Source organism: Chenopodium quinoa, unplaced genomic scaffold, assembly GCF_001683475.1.
Source record: "Chenopodium quinoa cultivar QQ74 unplaced genomic scaffold, ASM168347v1, whole genome shotgun sequence".
Classification (NCBI taxonomy): domain Eukaryota; kingdom Viridiplantae; phylum Streptophyta; class Magnoliopsida; order Caryophyllales; family Amaranthaceae; genus Chenopodium; species Chenopodium quinoa.
In genome coordinates, this window is record NW_018743574.1 from 6,358,206 (window position 1) to 6,377,160 (window position 18,955).

Sequence of the window (18,955 nt, forward strand, 5' to 3'; positions counted from 1 at the left end):
ACTTTTATGCATAAATCAATCCGATTAAAATTATGAATCATAAAATAAATTGAATTAAATCAAAATCAAGCACAAAAATCATATTTTAGGACTAGGATTTTCGAAAAATCCGAAATTTAGGGTTAGGGGTTCGAAAATTTCGAACACATTAGGGCTAAATTTCGGTCTCTTCATGGATATTTTGAGCATAATTAAATCACATTTAATCAATTCCAAAAGTTTAATCACATTAAATATAATAATTGAACCATAATTAGATTAATTTCTCCCACTTAATTGATTATAAAATTAACGTGGACATCAAATAATCGTATCATTATGATCTAGCGCGTTCATGCAAGAGGCTAACTGATACCACTGTAGGATTTTATAGGTACTACGCAACGGAAAAACATGAATCATATTCAATCTAGTACCAATCCCAAGAATCACATGCATAACACACAAGACACATAATCATACCTTTGACGTGTGAATTCCACGAAGCTATTCGACAGGCAAATCAGGGAGAGAATAGAGCCCCAAGCGTTGCTCCTCTACTTAGTCCACGAGATTCGAACGAGTCGTCCACCAATACTAGATTGGTCGAGTGATTGAGGAGAACCGCGATCACCACCTTTACGGACAACCGACCACCGCACGAACCACCACCACCGCGCACACCACCGGCGCCTAGGAGGAGGAGAGAGCCTGAGAGAGAAAGGACTTTGAGAGGGTTGGGTTTCGTGTTTGCTAATTAGGGTTTGAACACACTGTCAGTTAATTGCTTCCACTGCTGCAAACCTAGGCACCTAGTCTATTTATAATCTCCATTATAATTAGACTAGGGCACGAAGCCCAAAACTCCTTCTAATCCACTACATGGCCCGCCACCTAGAGTGATGAGGCCCATAACGGGCCTCGTCCTCTAATGCTCGATCTAGCCCCTTTGTGTGACCTTATAGGATCCGTCCAATTGGGTTTTGGCCTATTTTACTAGTCCAAAGATCGTTAGTACCTCTAGCTATGGCAAAACGACGACCCAAATGTACGAACTTAATTATCTCCATAATTTGATCCATTTATATATCTAGTAATTGCACATAACTCCTTCAAGGAGTTGGTGAGATAAAAGTGCCAAAAAAAATTGGGAAATAGTTATCCAGTTCCAACTCTGAAAATGATGTTTTATAGTGATTTAGACCAAATTAAATAGAATTAGAACAAAACGGTAGTCTAGTTTGATTATTCCTTTTTTTTTTTTTTTTTTTTTTTTTTTTTTTTTTTTTTACAAGAGCTAGTTGATTATTTAGCCAACAATGTTGTACCCAAAAACACGAGTATGATTTCTGGATGAGTTTAACTAATGTTATCTTTAATAGTGTGAAACCACTGTCATTTCTATATTTTGTGAGTTAATATTTGTATCACTAAAGTTATGTACTACTAATATATGGGTAATTAATACGAAGTACTTCGTAATATCATTGACACGGAGTATTTCATTCATAATATGCCACGAATGCACTAGATATATTGCGATATCTTGTATGTATAGCCGTATAGGCGAACAATATCTAAAAGACTAAAAATGTGCAATTGTTTCGGTGATGCATATGCAGCAGACAGAAATTGAAAAGTATAACCCACATGCCATATCTCTTACAGGCTATATACAGTAACACAGCATGCCAAAATAAATGCATTCTTAAACACTCAAAACTCAAATTGTATTCCATTGCAAATGGTATAAAGATTTCATTGACTCGCCAATTTTTAAGCGTATTATTGATATTTAATAGTCAAACTAATTTGCAACTTGAACACACCTTTGTCTTTATTTCTGTCAAATTTAGGACTTGAACTTGTCAAAGTTTAACACCTTAAAAACCAGAAATAACTGATAAATCAAATAAACACAATAAAAAAGAAGACGAGGAAAGCAGCTCAAAGTCGTCTATCCAAGTCTTTTCTAGTCTTTATGTTTGATTCTACAGATTCCAGAAGCTTGGACCACTCTTATCATTTGGGTTAAACTTAGATTGAAGTTGAAGGAGATACATTTAGAGTTACTCCAGGCTTCCTAGGTAGTGCTTGACCTCGTCAAACCGACTCACACCCCATTACTTGACCCAAGCTGATACGTGATCGACAATCTGACCTTAATTGGCACATCTTTTACTTATTCATGCCGTCATGCACCAGACGCCCATTTTAGTGCAATCAGAACATAGCCAACACAAACAAAGCTGAGCAACTAAAAGCTTCTGGGTTCTTAACTGCTACTCCGTATTATAGAATGTATGACCAGCTTCTTAATGAACAATCATAAAGGCCTTAAGATAACTGATGTTACTTATGTACAACTTCAGGAAATTAGTTTGACCAAAATTAATGATATGATCATTCTCACCTCCATATAATGCAGTGGTTCAGAATCAATCAAAGTTCCAGCCCATTTCCAGGGCATACAAATAATGCACTTCTAACAACAGGCTGATAATCCTAAAGTAGCCTTCAAAGTTGGCCACAGAATCTGTAAACTTGCCATAATTGGGACAAGCAACAGGTTGATCGAGCTGGGAATCTGATTCAATCAATATTCAATTCAAAATTTACTAGCATGTCTCTATTAACTGTACTCAAATATCCCTAATTCAATGTCAGGTCAGGAGTTGTACAAGGCAAGAGGCAACTCGAATACTACGACTGTCTAGCCTCAAATTAACATGATGGTTACCAATGAGTGCAGGCTGGGATTGTTCTGTAATTTTATGTCTGTAGTATCAGCCCGAAATAGCTGGACTTCACAAAAAAAAAGAGCCTCGAATGGACATAAAAATACAGAACAATCACAGCCTGCATTCATCCCGAGTTTCAATTTCGCAAAGTCCAGCGACTTCAGGCTCACTTTCCCATGAATGCTATGAAATCATAAGCTCAAAAATAAAGGCAAATTGATTGAAAGAATCACAGGAAAAGGATGGGGACAATGAACACTCATGAGAAATTATTGAGTGCAACTTTCTATCCATTGGTAACCACCAGCAAAAAAAAAAGGAGTGTCATTTTCCAACCAAATTGATGTCTCATGACCACACTTTACAGTCACATACAAAGTTCATACATCACAAGAGGCCTTAACTTCTAACCTAGATGTTAGTTCAACTACCCTTTCTTCTCCTAACAGTTCATCAAATAACCCCCCTTGCTAATATGTAAGTTTAATCTAGAGTAACCACCGTCCAACAATGCACATAATCTATTAATCTTGGACAATGATATATCGATCCCAAGGACAGGAACTTGTCGATGTATTGGCATGCTGGATAAAAAAAGTTTGTACAAGATCAATCCTCCCTCTCATGGATAAAGAACTCTGTGATAGAGACAATAATTCCTGTGAAACTTCCTATTTAAAGCAAACAATAATAGCTTTCTTCAAAGAGGCAATCAATCAAAGATGTAATCCACTTTGTGGAAAAATAAATTAATGTGCAAGTCCAAAAAAGTGCTGTAAAAAATAATTGAATCAATCCAATAAAAAAACTCAGGAGAAGTAAGAACAGGTGAAAACCAATTACTACCTAACTACTTATTTAAGTGTAGAAGTCAAGAAAACACAAGATATTAAGTAAACTTCTTTCCAAATTTAGTTGAAAAAGGGTAGATTATCTGGACAAGAAACAACCAGATGCGTCTGAAAGGCGAATAGAATGCACTGACATAATATTAATTTATGCACGACAGTCAATTATCCCAAACCAATGGTACTCTAATTCCAGTACTCATGCCAAACATAAGTATGTGTTGCCACTCTGATACTCTGCTATGATGTATTTCCAATTTTTAGGTCCAAAAAAAGTTTCATGCATCTACACTACTATACACACGAAGACCCGACACTACTCGAGGTGAAATGGTGGGTCAGAACAAGTGCTGAAAAACATTAGTCTCAAACACAAATGCAAAGCTACACAGCTGCACTATCAAAACAGAGAAACTGTACGCGTAAAGGTCAGCATCAACTACTCTCAGTGGAAGCAGCAAACAACTGCTAAGATTATACAGCTATTAAACACATATCAAACGGAATCCATCAGCAGAAAATTAAACATCATTTTATGCAGATGTTTATGCAGATTTTAATCAGATGACAGTGCCAAATGCACCTTAGCACTTTAGCAAATATAAATGGCAGCCGATGAGGCCAAAGTAGTACATAAGTAAGACTGAACAATGTGAACATATATCTAAAGTAAATATCGAAAACACATCTCCTAAATAAATGTAGCAATTTCGAATTCTGCACATTCACAACATTCAACTGGAATGAACAACTTCTTGAAACTACAGATAGATAAATAAACAAGCAGAAAGCATGTAATGTATCATATATAAATACCATAAAAAAGGATGAAATGAAATAATTAAACTTCCTTTCTGTGAATTGCTTTGCTGCTTGAATTGTTCATTGATTACCATTGGTATTACTGCTACCAGTTGACCACCTTCTCAAAGCACAGGCTGCTATATTTCTACCAAACAAGAAGCTTAACTTCGTCCTGAACAAAGACCCGCGGCCATTGCTCCTAGGAGGAGCCTGAACAGATGTTACATCTGTGTCCACTGCTGGAAAATCGGCGCCATCTTCCTGAGCTCCTCCCGCTTCACTTGCACTAGCATCAACAGCCTCGATCTCATCAGCATCCAAATTAACAATCAATGCCTCCCTTTTCTCCCTTAACCACTCAACAACATCTCGAGTCACATCCCTACACTTCTTAACCTTAATCTTCACCAAGTTGGGGCACCCCCAAGCCAATGCCTCCAACCCATTATCCGAAATGGGGCAACTCTTGATGCAAAACTTCTTCAATGCCGAGCATTTTGTAGCAATGCACACCATCTCCGCATCGCCAATAGTCTCACTACTACAAAGCGCCAACCTCTCCAAATTCCGACAATTAGAAGCAATCACCTCCAAACTCGTGTTCGTGGGATTAATGCCAATCAACACCAGTTCTTGCAAATTAACACAATTCTTCCCTAACACAATCAAACCCTCATCACCAATCTTGTTAGTCCTCCACCCATCAATGTGAACCTTCCTCAGCAACTTACACCGCTCCGCCACCGATATAATCCCTATATTAGTACACTCAGGTGTCTTAACAAGATGCAGAATCTCCAAACTAGCACAATTAGACAGAGCAGATAGCCCAAAATCAGTAACCTGTATCCTCTCAAGATGAATTTCAACTAACCCATTAAAATTACTATTATCACTACTATTATTACTATAATTGTAATTGTAATTAGATTTATCAGTAGCCATCATTTCCAAAACCCTATCCCATTCCCCCAAACACCGAATCAATTTCAAAGTCTTGAGATTTTTAGACCCAACAATCAAAGGCCCAAACAACTGCCCATTATAAAGCTCCTTCAGACAAATACTCTTCAAAGACTTCGCCGCCAGGCCCGGCCCGATGGGCTCGGCGGCAGCCTCTGAATCACCATCGTTGTTAATCCCACGAAGCCGCTTAATCGAAATCTCTTCCAGCAAAACGCAGTGCTCAAGAACAGCGTTTAACCCTTTAGCACCAAAAACGCAGGACCCACAAGAGAGCTTTTTAAGGGACTTACAGTTCTGCGCAAAAGCAGCGATTCCGAGGTCGGTGAGCTCGCGGCAACCCCGGAGTTTCAGGCGGGTCAAGTTCCGGCACCGGAGAGAGATTAGCACAAGGGCGTCGTCGCTAATACTGATGGATCGACGGTCGCATCGAAGAGCGAGCTTCGTAACCGAGTCAAATCGGGAGAAAAGCGACGGCAAGTGAGCCGAGATATCCTTGTTAGCGTTGAGAGAAAGACGGCAACGACTTTGACCTTCAACGAGGAACCACCGTTTACAGACAAGGGAGCACCGTTTACGGTCACCGGAGGACAGAGAGAGGAAGATGTGGGCCAGACATTCGTCGGGGATTTCTGATGTTGGGTCAGGGAAGATGGGGCCAGGCCCAGGCCCAAGATTAGGCCCATCTTCGGATTTGACAACTGGGACGTGGGTTACCGGAGGAGGTGGCGGAGGATGCGGCGGAGAAGGTGGGTGAGAGGTGGTGGTTTTTGACATGGGTGTTGTTGATTTTTTACGGGAAGAAGAGGTGAAGCGAGTTGTAAAGGAGAAGGAACGAGAAGGATGGCGAGTCAACTCGGGTGAGTTAGTTGGAACGGATGGTGATTGGCCCATCCAGAGTGGCGGTTGAGGGTCACGCGCCGTCGCAGAAGGTGGTGGTGGTGAAATGAAGATGGGATAGGGAGGAGAGAGAGGGAGTTATCATGAGAAGAAGAGCCGTTGGCATTTCTCCGGAAGATGTGTAGTAGTGGTTATTATCATACACATTTGTTTTAAATATATTTTTTTAAAAAAAAATTCTTTTTACTCCGAAGAATTTTTGATTTGTTGTTTTTTTTTAGGATGGAAGTGGGAAAATAAAAAGGGAAAATAAATAATGGATTATGAGGAGGAGAGAGAAAGAAATGGGTCAAGGCTCAAGAAGAAAAAGCCTAGATTGGCCAATCAAAGTTTAAAGTTCAAAGGTCTTAAAAAAGAAGATACTATTAAGTAAAAGCAAAAACAAAATTACAAAGTTTTCTCTTTTTTAATTGATTAGTGTACAAGTATGATTTATTTTATTTCTTGAAATGAATACTTAAATACAGTATTTTGAATAAAAATACGAACATTTTATATACATATAAATCTCACAATAATACCCTTTCGATGCAATTTATTCAAAATAGAGGTATTTATCAGCATATCAGGTGTAAAAAATAAAACATTTATCATAGATAATAGTCGACAAAATAGAACTTTATCTCCTTAAGTTATGTTCTCTTCACCTTTTAGAACCTGAACTTATTTTGATGTTATTAGTTCTTATTATAGTTTATAGTTTTATGCCACCGAATATGAAAAATAAGCGTTGTACAAAGTTTAAACAAAATTATAGGGTCGAACCAAATAGGGAATTTTATGGTATAAAGTACTCCATATATATAGCAGAATATATGAAGTAGTATAAAATACATGTATAAAAAAACTTATACTCTCGTAGTATAAAATACATGTATAATAGTACATAAAAAGTACCACTGTAACCATAGAAAATTATAAATTATTATTCAGTGTTATGTTAATTTATTAATTAGTCCACCTATATGCATCTCAAATAATATAGCAGATATTCGTCTATTTGCACTCCAAATATTATGAAATGAAGGGAGTAATTTTTATTACACCTCTCCTTACTCATACATAGGAGTCACAGTCCTCAATCTACATTTCTTTCATTACCGGATTCAACCTCTACCTTTTAAAATTTTGAAATAACACTGATGAATAGAGCTTGGATAAATGTACCTTAAAAAATATTTAGTTACTTATTTGTTCTTATTAATATTAATTAATGACTTTTTTTTTTTTTTTTTTTTTACTTTTAAGATTAGTGTGCGAACATTAATATCTGTTTACATTTTTTTTTTCCCCTAGCTGTTACACTTATCCAATTTGCAGCGTAAGATAATCTTGGTTATCAAGGGGAAAAAATGAAAACTAAAGGGGTTGTTTGACATCATTTTTGGTTTTCAATTTCTTGTTTTTTTAAAAACTAAAAACCTAAAACAGGAAACAAAAAAAAGGTGTTTCCACTTTTTTGTTGTCAGTTTTCATAATAAGTTTAAATAATTTTTGATTTATTATGTGACATATATCATATACTTTTATACTACAAAAAACCAAAAAACAGAAAAGCACAGCAATGTCAAACGAAACCTTTATTTATTTTCTTTTATTATATTGACTTTTAAAAAATTCCAAGTGCACAAGTTTATCTATTTATATACTCTATATAAGATTATCTCTTTATTATATTGACTTTTAAAAACCATTAAAGATTTGAAGTGTTGTATTAAAAGTGGTTTATCTATTTATATACTCTATATAAGATTATCTCTTTTCAAATTTATTTTTTTTCTGTCATAGCTCATTTTTATTTCTTAGACAAACATTGCTGGTAAGTTATTTTATCAATTTAATTCAATCAAAATGGTGTTATTTATTTATTTATTTATTTATTTTTTAACGATCTAAAAGGGTGGACGTAAACAAAATGAAACGGAAGGAGCGTGTATTTTTTAATTAGGGGAGGGATCCGGTGAGAATAGGTTCTTATGTGAGAATATTCCTAATATATGAGAACAAATCTAAGCCTTAGGATCTCTCAACGGCTCTAATAAAACCAAACTTTTCATCAATATACTTGTTAATCAGAAAAACAGAGTGAAGAAACTACGAGCTTCAATTTCAATGAGATTCAAGGATTTCGAACACAGTTCCGTTCGATTTTTGTCAGATTTCAGCAATAGCAAGAATCAACAAGCTTCATAGATTATTCAGGTAAATATTCAACAAAAGTTCTGTTAGTTTTTTCCTTAATTTTTGTAAGTAATTTTCGAATTTCATGGTTTGAATGTTGGATTTTTGTTATAATTTTAGTAATGAATGATCTTAATTTAGTATTTTCGTTAAAATTTACAAATTTGATGTTCTAATTTTCGATTTTAGTGTTCTGGAAAATTTTAGTGTTCTTATGCGATTTTTCGAGTTTTTGCTTCAATTTTTTGCTGCGATTTTGTTTGATTATGTTTGCTGCGATTTTGTTCGATTTACTATATGATTTTGTTTGATTATGTTTGCTACAATTTTAATTCTTATGATTTTGTTTGCTGCGATTTTGTTCGATTTTTTATTATGTTTGCTGCGATTTTGTTCGATTTTCGATTTTAATTCTTAGTATTTTTGCAGGTTCATTATATTAGGTTGACAATTATGGATGAACAAGCAAATAATGAAGCAGTTTTTTTTTTTTTTTTTTATTAACTTGGATGTTTTTATGTACAACATGTTGCAAAATCGCAGAACATGGTTGAAAATTTTAGAACATGTGTGTATAAAATTAGAACATGTTGGTAGGAAAGCAACGGAAAGTAATAAATGAGAATGTTGATGAGTGAAATTTGATAAATAATTTAGAACAAATGAGTAAAATTTTGGAACATGTTTTGATTTTTCTAATGGGATGTCTAAAATCATGTGTTCTAAATATTTGATCATGTGTTCTAAAGTTTTAGTCTAATGTTCCAAATTATGCTATAAATAATTAATTAAACTTTAGTCTTAAATCTATGCTCTAAATAATGTCTTATGTTCTGATTTAATCATGTGTTCTAAATATTAAATCATATGTTCTAAATTTTTTTTAACTTGTTAAAATTACTTTTGTGCAGAAATAATTAACAACAACGAACAACTTGATAATGTTTCTAATGCCAATGCAAGTGTGCCAACTACTCCTACAGTAGTACCTATTTTAACTCCCGGAAGAACAAAAAAATGGTTTCCAATGTGCCGCAATGAGTTAAAACCTGCAATAGGAATGAAATTTAATAGTGTTGATGAGGGTGTTGAATTTTATAAATCATATGCACTTGCTGCTGGTTTTAACACTAGGAAGTCTACCAGTAAAAGGCATACAGAGAAAAAATTGGCATTCCAATATGTCTTATGCAACAAACAGGGTTTCAAGGAGAAGAAAAAGCCTATTGTTGAGAGTATTCTAAATGATAAAGAAGGACAAAGCAAGGAAGGCAAGATTTCAATAACAAGAAAAAGATTAGTCACTCGTGTTGGGTGCAAAGCTTTTATGGTTCTAAAACATTGTGAAGATGAAAAGTATATAGTAACACAGTCCCACGAAGGACATACTCATCCCCTCTACACACCAAGTTGTAATCTATTTCAAAAAGAAGGAAGAAAGATGAACATTTTGCACAAAAAAATGATTGTTGATAACTCTAAGGTAACTCTTTCATAAATTTTTACAGTGCGTTCTAAAATTTTACTCATATGTGCTAAAATATTATTCACATGTTCCAAAAGTTTATTAATATGTTCTAAAACTTTTTTGTGCCTATAATAGGTGAATATTGGCCCTGTAAAAACTTTTCGAATGATGAAGGAAATACTTGGAGGTTATGATAATGTTGGAGCTTCCAAGCAAGATTTTAAAATTTTCACAGAGATTTAAAAACATTCATTCAAGGTTCCGATGCTCAAATGTTTGTAGACAATTTCACAAAGAAAAAGTTGATGTGGAGTGATTTTTTTTTTTTTTATTTTGAAGTTGATGATGATTCTTGTCTTTCTAGAGCTCTTTGGGCGGATCCTATTTGTAAAAAAAATTATGCTCTCTTCGGCGATATGATATCTTTTGACACCACTTACCAAACTAACAGGTGATTCATATAATTCATGCGTCTTATTTTCTGAATTATGTTTTGAATGTTCTAAAAATTGCTTCTACTGTTCTAAATTTTAAGTCTAATGTTCTAAATTATGTTTTATATGCTCATAAGATTTAGCAACTAACTTTTCATTCAAATGTTTTAATAGTAATTCTTATGTTCCAATTACAATTAAGTAAAATATTAATCTTGTGTTCTAAAATTTTAATCATACGTTCTAAATTTTTATTCACATGTTCTAAAATTTTCTTTTTATGTTATAAAGTTTAAATCTAATGCTCTAACTTATGTGTTATAAACTCATAACCTTTATGCTCTAAATTATAACCTTTATGTGTTATAAACTTTAGTCTTAAATCTATGCTCTAAATAATTTCTTCTGTTCTGATTTAATCATGTGTTCTAAATATTTAATCACAAGTTCTAAATTTTTATTCATATGTTCTAAATTTTTATTCACATGTTCTAAAACGGTAGTGCTATATTTTGTATGTAAATTATAACCTTTATGTGTTATAAAATTTAGTCTTAAATCTATGCTCTAAATAATTTCTTCTGTTCTGATTTAATCATGTGTTCTAAATATTTAATCACGGGTTCTAAATTTTTATTCATATGCTCTAAATTTTTATTCACATGTTCTAAAACGGTAGTGCTATATTTTGTATGTAATGAAATTTGATCTTCATGTTATAAACAGGTACAACATGGTATTTACTCCATTTACAGGGGTTGATCATCACAAGAGTTGTATCACTTTTGCGGCTGGTTTCATAGCAAAGGAAGATATTGAATCATTTGAGTGGCTTTTCAAAACATTTCTTAAGGCAATGGGCAATAATGAACCTAATTGTCTTATCACAAATCAAGATCCAGCTATCAAAATTGTTGTTAATAGAGTGTTTCAAAAATCTGAACATCGGTTCTGTATGTGGCATATAATGAAAAAGTTGCCAAATAAAGTAGGGCGAGCGATCACAAAGGAGGAAACAGGATTCCTGAAAAAAAATATGTGCCTGTGTTTGGCATCTTGAAATTGAGCCAGCTGAGTTTGAAGAAAGGTGGAATAAGGTGATGGTTGAGTTTGAATTGGAAGGTAATGAGTGGTTGTGTTATATGTACGAGATAAGGGATAAGTGGATTCCGGCATATTTCAGAGATGTGTTCCTGGGAGGAATAATGCGTACCACGTCAAGATCAGAAAGTGAAAATAACTTTTTTTGCTCTTTTATCAATCCTCACGTTTCACTTGTTGAGTTTTACATGAGATATGAAGCTGCAATTGATGCCCAGAGACACGCTCAAGGTCAAAACGACAATGATTCAAAGCACAAATACCTAGAGTGCAAGACACCACTAGGGATAGAAAAGTATGCCTCAACCATATACATTATTTCTGTTTTTTATGACTTCCAATATGAGGTAGAAATGGCTTGTTTTTCTTGTGGGTGTGAAGAGTTTAAGAGAGAAAATGGATTAGAAATTGCAAAAGTAAGTGAAGGGGGTCGGAGTAGAACATTTGATGTTGTGTTTAAACCGACTAACCAAGAGACAACATGTTCTTGCAAGTTGTTTTATAGGCAAGGCATTCCATGCAGGCACATGGTTTGGGTTTGGAAAGCAAAACGGTTTGAAATTATTCCTGAGCAATATATTCTAAACAGATGGACTACTATGGCAATGAAAAGACCAATATTTGACCTGGGAGGAAATCTGTTGGAACAATGTGCCAATATAATCGACAAGAAAAAATTGTTGAATGAGTTGTGGTCAGAGATACATAATTGTGTTAGTTTGGCAGAGGGGACGATGAAGATATTAAAGACCTTGTGATTAATCTTCGAGGATTGAGGTTGGATTTGGAAGCTAAAAGAAATGCAAGAAGTAATGGTGAAAGGAATGCTACTAACAAAGAAAAAGACATAGAACTATTAATTGGAGCTAGTGTTCCAAGTGAAATATCTATCAAACCTCCAAAAATTTCTAAGAACAAAGGTACAGGAGTTCATATGTCAAATGTTGAAACGAGATCTGTAGAGACTTCAAATGTTGAAACAAGATCTGTAGAGACTTCAAATGTTGAAACAAGATCTGGAAGTGGGAAAAGACTAAAGGGGGACAAAGAAATGGCGGTAGAACAAAATCAGAAAAAAAAAAGAGGTTATGCAAAGGTTGTGGGGAATTGAGTCACCACGATATTCGAAATTGTCCAAAAAAAGTTAGATGATACTTAATAATTTTGGAACATTTTTTTTGAATTTGTGTATTGAATAACACTTTTTTCTATTGTAGAAATGATTACAGTTTAGAACTTATGAGTTTAATTTAGAACATATGTATTAAAATTTAGAACATATGTATTAAAATTTAGAACATATGTATTAAAATTTAGAACATATGACTAAAATTTTAGAATATATGAGTTATAATTAGTAATCATGTGTGGTGTATGGTTCCAATGCGATTTCAAAATTTTGATTTAGACCATATGATAAAAATTAATCACTTAAATTCTTAGTTCTTAAATACATGAGTAATATTTTGACAATAGTATTTAGAGCATATGATTAAAACTTTAGAACATATGACTAAAAATTTAGAACATATGAATAAAAATTTAGTATATATGAATTATAATTAGTATTTAGAGCATATGACTAAATGTTTAGAACATATCATTAAAAATTTAGAACATATGAGTTATAATTAGTATTTTGATCACAAGAAAGACAAGTCAAGCTTATATATTCGAATACAACCTTTTAGAAAAATAGTTTGCGAGTGAAGGCTTACAATTTAAAGTACTATACACAATTCTACATGCTATTTCTAAAATTATATTACAAACTATTTTCTTTAGCCCATTTCCGTGATCTTGAAGTTATCTCATGATGTAGCTCATTTTCCTTGTGTGATAATATCTTAGCACAAAAATCCACCCTTAATTTCTTCATTTGATTGATCTGCAATATAATAAGATAAAATCATTAGAATTTGGTATCCGCTATCTCACTTTTTACATCATTAAAAAAAAAAAAAAGATTTACACAATTTGGAACATATGTATGAAATTTTAGAACATATTTATAAAAATTTAGAACATATGTATAAAAATTTAGAACATATGAACATGAGTAATACTATAAAACAAACTTACATCATTCAATTTTATTCCGCTTTCCCAATTGGTATCTTTCTCACCATGATAGGTTTCCATGTGTTTAAGCAAAAATACGCCGCAATCATCATTGTTATCATTTGTCCTCCAACTCATTTTTAACGTCCTAGTTTTGAAACTAGAAACCTCTTGATCGCATTTTGATCTCTTGGTTGACAAGAACATGGAAAAAGCCCTCAACTAAAATTAAACATTAAAATAAGTATTAGAAAATATTAAGAATGTATAAGTACTATTTGGAACGTGAAATTTTTTAAAAACATCTGATTTAGAACATATGAGTATAATTTTAGTACATCTGAGCTAAACTTTAGAACATTGAAATAAATGTTTAGAAAATCTAATTCTAAGTACAAGTAAATGAGACAGATAGATATTACCAAATTCTTCGGTTTGTTTTTGAATTTGTGCCAAAAAGAATTTTTATATTCCAAATATCTGTTGTCAATGACGTCGAGAGTCTTGCTGAGAAAATTCACACAAAGCAGGTAATAATGTGATGAAGATACAACTGGAAAAAAATACCTGCATATAATAATAGATCATGAAATCAAAATAAGAAAAAAAGAAGAAAGCTTATAAAGAAGAAAATCTATATTCAAATTCTTTTGGATTTCTTAATGTCTTACCAAGTGAACTCTATCAAAGTTTTGCACTTTAGAGTGCTTCATCTCTTTTTTCAACCTTTCAAATAAAGTATGATATCTATCTTGAATTTTCACAGTTGGAGAAAAGTGATAATTCGTACACAAAATTTCCTGAAATCATGTAAGCATAAGTTATGAAATCTCAATTTATAAAATGAAAGAAGCCAAGTTCAATATTAAGAATCATACATAAGCTTGCGTTGAAAAAAACAATCTGTTTGTTGACCCTAGGGTTCGTCTTCTGTTTTCAATGTTCAATATGAATGACCAAGCATCAACAATGTTATTAAACGCATGATTGTTCGCTGCAAGGCTTGACATCTCATCTCTACGGATTGTAGTTTGACCATCATCATATAACATCTCACTACAAACATAAAAACGAATAGCATTAAATGTTATAATATAAGATTAAACTTTAGAACATATAAATACTAAGTTAGAACATATGAATACTAATTTAGAACATATGAATACTAATTTAGAACATATGAATACTAATTTAGAACATATGAATACTAATTTAGAACATGTGGACACTAATTTAGAACATGTGAATACTAATTTAGAACATATGAACACTAAGTTAGAACATGTGAACACTAAGTTAGAGCATATGAACACTAATTTAGAACATATGAATACTAATTTAGAACATATGAATATTAGAACATATGAATACTAATTTAGAACATATGAATACTAATTTAGAACATATGAATACTAATTTAGAACATAAGAATACTAATTTAGAACATATGAATACTAATTTAGAACATATGATTAATAAATCAGAATACATGACTAGTTATTTTAAAATTACTAAGTAAATTTAGAGCTTACTTAGGTAATCCATTGGCAAATGCATACTCTGCCATTCTCTTCTTGTGTCCATCAACCTTTTTGAATATGTTGTCATACTGAACCATAAAAGGCGAAGAATACAGTTTGGAAGGTTTTCGGGACATCTTTTCTCCCTTTTTCCTACATTTCCTTTCCTGTAAATATATAGGTGAACGAATACAAATATTTAACGAGCAGAATATTTCAAAAAAATATACCACAAATTCTAAAATTATAAATGTATATATATAATTAGTGTCCCAAAACAAACAAACTAATAATTAGTGTTCTTAAAAAATAAAATATTAATTCATCAATAATTAATAGTGTCCCTAAACATAACTACATTACCCCTCCATCTTATCATCTTCTTTCTCATCATTGTTCTTGTTCTTCTCTTCATTTGCTTGAATATTGTTCTTCTCTCCATGAACATATTGTTGGACTTTAGCACCGGAGCATGCTCCTCCTAAAATTGAAGTGGAAAACCCTTGAGTTTGAGGAGGAGGAGGAGGAGGAGGAATCCCTTGAGTTTGAGAAGAAGGAGGAGGAGGTAAAGGAGGAGAAGGTCCTTAAGTTTGAGGATGAGGAATAGGAGGATAAGGTTCTTGAAATTGAGGAGGAGGAGGACGAGGAGGAGGAGGGGAAGAAGGCTCATGAGTTTGAGGAGGAGGACGAAGAGGGGAAGAAGGCTCATGAGTTTGAGGAGGAGGAGTAGGTGTTTGAGAATGAGAAAACAAATCAAAACTCGGAGGAGTCATCTCTAAAGGTGTCTTTTTCTTCCCTTTGAACTTTTCCCATGATCTTTTCATAACATCATCTAACTCCTTAATGAAAGCTGGTTCGTCAAACAAATGTTTATCTTGACTTAGAATGGAGGGGTTGTCCTTTTGTTTTTCTTCCCTTCTCATGGAATACTTATTCCAAATATTCTGAATAAAAGTGTTCATATCAGATGCTTCTTCTTTAGCGAATATTTCATTCGCCTTATCCAAATGGCATGCATCTCACTTAAATTCTCAGCAAGCTTCTTAGCCAATGTTCCGAATTTTTGAAGGAATTCCTAACAAACAAAAGTTATATAAATTTAGAACAATTGAATAACCATGTAAAACAACTGATTTAAGTTTAGAACATCCACTTTATATATTTAGAACATATGACTAAATATTTAGAACATGTGGGTATATATTTAGAACATATAACTAACTATAATAAGACTTTAGTTTAAAACCTGTTCCAAAAAATATGCATACCAGCATTTCATTAGAACCACTAACATCACTTCCACCAAGTTCGGGATCTCCAGCCACTTGTGATATATTGTTATCATGCCTATCAACTTCCATTCTATCAAGTACATGTCCCTTTCCAAATCCTCTTTTCATTTCCAATTTCATCCGTTCCTTGATCAAATCTTTCTTCCAAATAGAAAGGAGTGGGAATTGCCTTGGATTGCTTATTTTAGATCTTTGCAAACGATCAAAATAGCATATCTAATACAAATATACAAAAAAAAAAATGCGTTAAACAAGGACAAATTTAGAAAAAGACAAATTAATATAAAAATGTACCATATATTAAAAAAAGAAAAAAAGAAATTACCATCAAGAAAGGCAATGGACCGGTGAAGAAAGCTGAACCACCTTGCCATTCCGATACAGACGACTTTAAACTCATATAAACATATTCACACCAATCCAAACATTCGATCTTCTTTGTATCCATGCAACTATACAAGAACTTGTAATTTAATGATGGGTTGGCAGTGGATCTCATACAACAATTGACAACAGAAACTACAAAATGCCAAATGAATTCATCACACACAGGTTGCTTCTTTAACTCTTTAATTCGATTAATAATCACAGAGTTTGATGGACTTCCACAACTTAACCCAAAATAAGATCTCCATTGTCTAATAAAATCAACCCATTCTTCATCCTCCTCTTGCTGCTGCTCTTTAATAATTTCTCCTCCCATCGGCAATCCATAAACCAAATGTATGTCTACAGGTGTAATTTCAATCTCTTGGTTCCTCTCAAGAACTAAAGACACCCTATCACAGTCAAAACTCGACACAAGCTTAGAGCAAAATACAGATTTATGTGCATTTAAATCCAAATCTAAGAAACCTCCAAAGCCAATTTTTCTAATAGCCGCCTTATGAGATTTTGGCAAATCTTTAAGCACAGTGTTCATAAAATTCTTGGGAGTAATTCGTTGACTTAATGCTCTACATTCCATTTGATCTGCATGAACAACTTCAATATCATCATCAGAATCACTCTCATCAACCTTTCTTTTCCTTTTTTTCCCTCTGCCTTCCTTCTTTGGTTCTTTCTTCATTGCTTTGTTTTTTGGAACTTCTTTAGCTCTAACTTTAAGTTTCCCCTTAATTTGATCACCTTCTTTATTATCTACATTGGTACTCTTGTTTGCATTTCCAGAAGATGTTGTAGTAAACTGATTAGAGGTTGTAGCACCATCAACACCAACAAGATTATCACTGCAAGTCATAGACATAAAACATATATAAAGGTTAGAATACAAGGGAATAATTAGAACAGAACATATGTGTAATAATTTAGAACATTTGTACAAAAATTTAGAACATATGAGTAAAAAATATAGACATAAACTTGTAGAAAAAATTAACAATTGAATGTAATGTATACATACTGCAATACTGAACAAAATTCAAGAGGAAAACATAAAAATGTGAGTAAAATAAGAGTTAAAATTAGAATTAAATTTAGAACATACAAGTAAAGTGTTAGAACATATGAGTAAGATTTTAGAACATATCTAACATGCATAAAAAATTAATCAATATCCATTGATGATTACAAACCTTTGAATGTGATCGTTGTTTATAGCTTCCAGTAAGGATGACTCCACAATTGGACTTCTAGACCACTGCACATCATTTTTTACAGCTTCATCTCCATCACTTTTTTTCTTTTTGACAAGTGCTTCATCACCATCACTATTCACAAAAAAAAAAAAGAGTAGGTTAGAAGCTTAAAACATGCTAGAATTTATTTTTCAACTCCTGTATCCTCCTAATACTACTCTTCCAGGCCAGTTTCATATAAATTATCTCGTATATTCTCAATATATCATTTTTGATAAGAATAATCTAGTTTCAACCTAGCATTACAGAAGCAAGAAATAATCATGGTCTATTTTGTTCAATAAAAATCAACAATAAATTTACTCCAAATACAAGGTGACCAGCTACAAAAATTCATGGACAATTATTTAAAATGGAGTGAACATGTATTCAATTCTCTCATTCCTTTCCCTCTGCACACTAATTACAAAACTATTTTTCCAAAATGTCTATTTACATTACACGAAAAAGTCCTTTTTTTGCTATCTAAACACGCATCGAAGATTGTCTAAGAGGATGAGCATCTCCATGGTAAAGACCAAGATGGTACATAGCCTTGACAATCAATTCTCTCAACTGAGGATACTGAGCAGTAAGATTTCGATCAGTCCCCTCAAGGGCGGTCAGAAGCCTAGCTCGTTCTAATGCCTCGCTGTTGCCAGCGTTTATAGCAAGGTGACAAAGGAGAACCAATCCATTTACTTGAGCCCTCTCGCTTTCCCTAAGCAATCTCAACAAAGGAACTACCCCATCAAACTCAATGATCGCCTTAGAATGTTCATGACACAGGAAATTCTCCGGATCAACAAACTTAGCTAGAGCAACAGCAGCCTCAGTACCAACCTCATGATTATTACTGCTAAGCTGCTCAACCAAAGGCCCGATTACTCGAGTCTCTTTAGCAGAGAATGTCCTAGACAGACACCCAGTCGATTTTATAGCAGCAATTTGCAAAACAGGATCACTAGACTCTTTGATCACCCTCAAAAGCTGCACCACCACTGCCTTACCAGCAGGGGAGCTCGTCTTGAAAGCCGGCCTGCGAAG

At 33.4% G+C, this 18,955-nt stretch overlaps 2 protein-coding genes across 2 annotated transcripts; one reads left to right on the plus strand and one right to left on the minus strand.

Moving 5' to 3' along the window:
* Nucleotides 1–4,122: 4,122 nt before the first annotated feature.
* Nucleotides 4,123–6,593, minus strand: LOC110682349 (F-box protein SKIP2-like). Its single transcript, XM_021858679.1, has one exon. The coding sequence runs from the start codon at nt 6,227–6,229 to the stop codon at nt 4,451–4,453; it is 1,779 nt and encodes a 592-aa protein (XP_021714371.1). The 5' UTR covers nt 6,230–6,593; the 3' UTR covers nt 4,123–4,450.
* Nucleotides 6,594–9,476: 2,883 nt separating this feature from the next.
* LOC110682590 (protein FAR1-RELATED SEQUENCE 5-like) lies at nt 9,477–12,530 on the plus strand. The gene is made up of 6 exons (XM_021858945.1): nt 9,477–9,899; nt 10,020–10,071; nt 10,224–10,335; nt 11,045–11,271; nt 11,390–11,835; nt 12,138–12,530. The coding sequence occupies exons 1-6, from the start codon at nt 9,477–9,479 to the stop codon at nt 12,528–12,530; spliced, it is 1,653 nt and encodes a 550-aa protein (XP_021714637.1).
* Nucleotides 12,531–18,955: the final 6,425 nt, after the last annotated feature.